Source organism: Bison bison, unplaced genomic scaffold (genome assembly GCF_000754665.1).
Source record: "Bison bison bison isolate TAMUID 2011002044 unplaced genomic scaffold, Bison_UMD1.0 scf7180017864167, whole genome shotgun sequence".
Taxonomy (NCBI): domain Eukaryota; kingdom Metazoa; phylum Chordata; class Mammalia; order Artiodactyla; family Bovidae; genus Bison; species Bison bison.
This window is the reverse complement of record NW_011494739.1, coordinates 7686074-7691099: the sequence shown is the minus strand read 5'-3', so window position 1 is coordinate 7691099 and position 5026 is coordinate 7686074. Positions and strand designations below refer to the sequence as shown.

General features: G+C 58.2%; 1 protein-coding gene across 1 annotated transcript in view; it reads left to right on the top strand.

Annotated features, from left to right (window-relative positions):
• The first annotated feature begins 144 nt into the window (after nt 1-144).
• The window catches only part of CABLES2 (Cdk5 and Abl enzyme substrate 2), an 8156-nt gene continuing 3274 nt past the window's right edge, over nt 145-5026 (top strand). Inside the window, exons 1-8 of the mRNA XM_010841914.1 lie at nt 145-183; nt 433-578; nt 652-744; nt 1889-1966; nt 2236-2344; nt 2718-2883; nt 3235-3338; nt 3455-3561. Of these exons, the coding sequence (XP_010840216.1) occupies nt 145-183; nt 433-578; nt 652-744; nt 1889-1966; nt 2236-2344; nt 2718-2883; nt 3235-3338; nt 3455-3561 (842 nt within the window). The remainder of the gene's footprint in view (nt 184-432; nt 579-651; nt 745-1888; nt 1967-2235; nt 2345-2717; nt 2884-3234; nt 3339-3454; nt 3562-5026) is intronic.

Genomic DNA, 5026 nt, shown 5'->3' with positions numbered 1-5026 from the left:
AGAGGCTCCTGGGTGTCCCTGGCCGGGGACTGAGCAAGCTGTGTCAGTGCTGGTGGTAGCTCCACTCACTGAGATGGGCAGAGCGGGTTGGCAGGACTTGTGCTTGTCTGCCCTTCAGCCCTGCAGAGCCGCTGCCAGGCCCCCATGTCCCCTTTCCAGGCTTCCACTAGGCCCCTTCCAGAGGTACTTCCACCTGCAGCCTGCTGTGGGCACGCATGACCTGTCTCACCCCATTCCTAGGCCCGAGGGAGCTCTCGGGACCCCTAGGCTGAGCTTCGAGAGGCAGTGGGCAGACCAGGGCATGCCCAGCCTTTCATCTCAGCACTCCGCCCCACCTCAGGCTCTTCTGGCCTTGGGTGGCCCTTCCTAGCACTCAGGTCTGCCTGCAGACCTGCTTCCGGCCCATGGCCTGGGCCCCCTCCCCGAGAGCAGAGCACGGTACCGAGGCAGCCTGCCGTCTGCCTCCTGAGGCCCCGCCCCCTGAGGCCCTTCTGTCCTCCTCACAGAAGGCGTGTGGCATCCCAACGCTGCTCCCTCGAGTTTCTGGAAGACACAGTGGGATGTCCCTCGGGTCAAAGGTAAGGACCCCGCCTCTCTTCTGGGGCCAGGATGGGTCTGGGAGGGGCAGAGTGACCTGCTTTTCACCTGCAGAACCAAACACATATCCGGATCCCCGAGACACAAGGGCCTGAAAAAGACACACTTCATCAAGAACATGCGGCAGTACGACACCAGGAACAGCAGGTATGGGCATGCGGCCCACCGTGTCCTCCCTCCAGCCCTGTGGGACCTCGTCCTGCCTGTGTCAGCAGCCCTGTCCTCCTTCAGCTCAGGGGACTCGTCCCCACAGCCCGTCCCTTGTCCCCTTGGAAGTGGGCCCTCCTTCCCTCCCACCCACCTCCGTTCATATTCCCTGAGCGCCGGAGTCCACAGCACGTCCTGGGCGGGGGGCCGCCCAGTAGACTCTGGTCTTGAGTAGAAATGATGAACGTTGAGAACACAGTGGGGACGGGCAAAGTGGTGGGGTGGCCAGGAGAGAAGGAAACACAGAGGGTACCTGGCTTCCCTGAGCCGGGCGCACAGCCCTCAGAGGCCCTGTGTTGGAGATGCCGGGTCCCTGGTGCCCACGTCCCTCACGCCCTACCCTCCTTGCCCTGAGGCCATCGTCCTGACCCTGAGTAACCCTTCCTGCTGGAGGCTGTGCCCAGGTACCCACAAGGTAGCCCTACTTGGGGAGTGCTGAGTCTTCCCCATGGTGGCCATAGCTCAGGCAGTCCAGGACCCCAACACTGTCCCCATGATGGGCTCCGTCTGGTGCTTAGGAGCAGGCCCCAGGCAGACTGAGTGCTAGCCTGGCCAGGAAACGGGTCTCCTACCATCATCCTCCCTGCTGGACTGGGGCTGGGCCAGGCAGAGCTGTGCCCAGAGGGAGGAAAGGCCAGCCCTCCTGCCATGTGCCCCACATAGGGCCCCTCTCGGGCCACTTTGGCTTCAGACTTGGAAGTTGGGGCTTCCTGATGCTCTTAGGCTCCTGCCCTCCTGGGATGCCTGCGGACTGGCTCCTTCAGCCAGCCAGTCCTTGGGGCCATGCCTCTGCTGTCCTGCACCGCCTGTTCTCTCCTGGATGACCTAGCCTCCGGCTTCCACCCTGCCTGCAGTGTTGTGCGTCATGTGGGAGGGCTGCGCTCACTGAGGGGACGAGACACAATGCCCTGAAACTCCTAGAAAGACCGGTGAAAGCTGGGCGGCCAGATGGACCCACCCTGGCTACTGGGCCCCCTTAGCTGGGCATCCCCTGACCCTTGGGACAAAGCCCAGCCTTAATCCAGGCAGGAAGGGGTCTCCTGGGAAATGCCAGCCACCCTGTTCTGACCCGTTCCTCCTGCAGGATCGTGCTGATCTGCGCCAGACGGTCCTTGTGCGCGGCCTTCTCAGTCCTACCCTATGGAGAAGGCCTGCGAGTCAGGTGAGTGGCTGACCCCCACCCAGTGGGGGCTCCACACCCTCGCAGCTTTATCCAGGGGCCAGCAGACCAGCTTCTGCTCAAGCTTCTCAGGGGCTCCAAAGGCCCTGTGAGTCCTGGTTCTCTGGGAGGTGCTGCTAGACATGGGTACCTGGGACATTTCCTGCTCAAGGGTATGGAGGTGGGAGTGCTGCCAGCCTCAGGCTCAGCTCCCAGCCTCCACGAGGTCGGCGGTGGAGAGTGGCAGCTGTGTACCGTCCTATGCGTTGCAGTGCCCTGAGATTGGACAGCCAGAATCAAAGACCCCCATCTGGCGGCGTTTCTGTGTCTTCCGAGATGGTCTTCCAGTTGGAAGGTGTTGAGCTGGGGGCAGATGGAAAGGTGGGAGCTGGCGCCGTGCTCAGCGGGAGCACAGGGCTTATGCACGTCTTCCGGAAAGTAGACTCAAAGATGTGTTCAACTGAAATCCTATAAAGTGTGAGGTCGCTGTGGGAGGAGGCCAAGAAGCCTGTGCAGACCAGTTTGGTGGCTGGGTGACAAGATCGGCTCTAGTGGTGAGGGTGAGGGGCTCAGGACTCCTGGACCAGAAGTTCCAGCTGCAGATCCCAGTGAAGGATGGGGCATTCTGGAACCCCCAAGGGAGTGAGCAGCATCAGTCCTGGGTAGTGGGAGCTGTGGCAGCCGGGAGGGAGCTCACTGGATCTCTGGTCTTGGACGGGGCAACAGGGCTGAGCCTGACGCCCTGCCTCTCCAGGTTGTGTCTTACGCCAAGTTCCTGTACCCCACCAATGCCCTGGTCACGCTCAAGCCAGACAGCCACGGCCCAGCGCCTCAGCCTCGGCCCAGCGTGCCCCGCACTCTGCTGGGGTCCCGCTGCAAACCCGTCCCACCCAGGGCAGCACCAGCCGGCTCGGAGCTAGGTAGCCAAGGGCCCTGACCTGGGGCAGGACAGATGGCCCCAGGTGTCACATCCCAGCCCATGGTCCTTGGGGAGGAGGCTTGGGGAGCAGGCTGGCCATGACCTCTCAGGAGAGTGGGACCCTCACCAATGGCTCCAGGGGTCCTTCGTCATCAGGACTCCCTTCGTCCCACCCAGCCCCAGGAGAGAGGACCACGCCTGGAGCCCCTGAACCCCACTCTCCTTGTCCTACAATGACACCTTCCACCCAGCTGCCCCCTGGCGCTGACAGACCTGCCCCAGGCTGGGGTCGGCATAACCGCTGACCCAAGCTCTGGGCTCGTGGTGGGTCAGGGCTGCCCTCTGCCCGCAGGGGCTGACGCAGGGGATGCCCTGGAGTACAACCCCAATCTGCTAGATGACCCTCAGTGGCCCTGCGGCAAGCACAAGCGTGTGCTCATCTTCGCGTCCTACATGGTAGGGGGGTCGCCCCTGGGGGCGGCTGAGGGGTCAGCACTGAAGGGGTGTGCAGCCGCCTCCCCTGGCTGGGCAGGTGCCCCCAAGCTGCATGGGGATGGTCTTCTCTGCTGCAGACGACGGTGATTGAGTACGTGAAGCCCTCCGACCTCAAGAAGGACATGAACGAGACCTTCCGGGAGAAGTTCCCCCACATCAGGCTGACGCTGAGCAAGATCAGGAGGTGAGGAGGCCTCGGTTGTCCCCAAGCCTGTGGCATCCCCGTGCCCACAGCCCAGCCAGCTGAGCCCTTCTCTCCTATCCCCCATGGAGTCCTGAGCTTGAGAAACCCAAGGCCCCTCTCCTAAGCCCACCCTCCTTCTGTCCAGCTCGACCAACCCCGGCAGCTCCCTGCCACCTCCTTGGTCAGGCGCCCTCAGTTCAGTTCAGTTCAGTCGCTCAGTCGTGTCCGACTCGTTGCGACCCATGAATCACAGCATGCCAGGCCTCCCTGTCCATCACCAACTCTCGGAGTTTACCCAAACTCATGTCCATCGAGTCGGTAATGCCATCCAGCCATCTCATCCTCTGTTGTTTCCTTTTCCTCCTGCCCCCAATCCCTCCCAGCATCAGGGTCTTTTCCAGTGAGTCAACTCTTCGCATGAGGTGGCCAAAGAACTGGAGTTTCAGCTTTAGCATCAGTCCTTCCATTGAACACCCGGGACTGATCTCCTTTAGGATGGACTGGTTGGATCTCCTTGCAGTCCAAAGGACTCTCAAAGAGTCTCCTCCAACACCACAGTTCAAAAGCATCAATTCTTCGGCTCTCAGCCTTCTTCACAGTCCAACTCTCATATCCATACATGACCATAGGAAAAACCATAACCTTGACTAGATGGACCTTTGTTGACAAAGTAATGTCTCTGTTTTTGAATATGCTATCTAGGTTGGTCATAACTTTGCTTCCAAGGAGTAAGCGTCTTTTAATTTCATGGCTGCAGTCACCATCTGCAGTGATTTTGGAGCCCCAAAAATTAGTCTGACACTGTTTCCACTGTTTCCCCATCTATTTCCCATGAAGTGATGGGACCAGATGCCATGATCTTCGTTTTCTGAATGTTGAGCTTTAAGCCAACTTTTTCACTTTACTCTTTCACTTTCATCAAGAGGCTTTTTAGTTCCTCTTCACTTTCTGCCATGAGGGTGGTATCATCTGCATATCTGAGATTATTGATATTTCTCCCGGCAATCTTGATTCCAGCTTGTGCTTCTTCCAGACCAGTCTTTCTCATGATGTACTCTGCATATAAGTTAAATAAGCAGGGTGACAATATACAGCCTTGATGTACACCTTTATTTGGAACCAGTCTGTTGTTCATGTCCAGTTCTAACTGTTGCTTCCTGACCTGCATATATAGGTTTCTCAAGAGGCAGGTCAGGTGGTCTAGTATTCCCATCTCTTTCAGAATTTTCCGCAGTTTATTGTGATCCACACAGTCAAAGGTTTTGGCATAGTCCATAAAGCAAAAATAGATGTTTTTCTGGAACTCTCTTGCTTTTTCAATGATCCAGAAGATGTTGGCAATTTGATCTCTGGTTCCTTTGCCTTTTCTGAAACCAGCTTGAACATCTGGAAGTTCATGGTTCACGTATTGCTGAAGCCTGGCTTGGAGAATTTTTAGCATTACTTTACTAGCGTGTGAGATTCC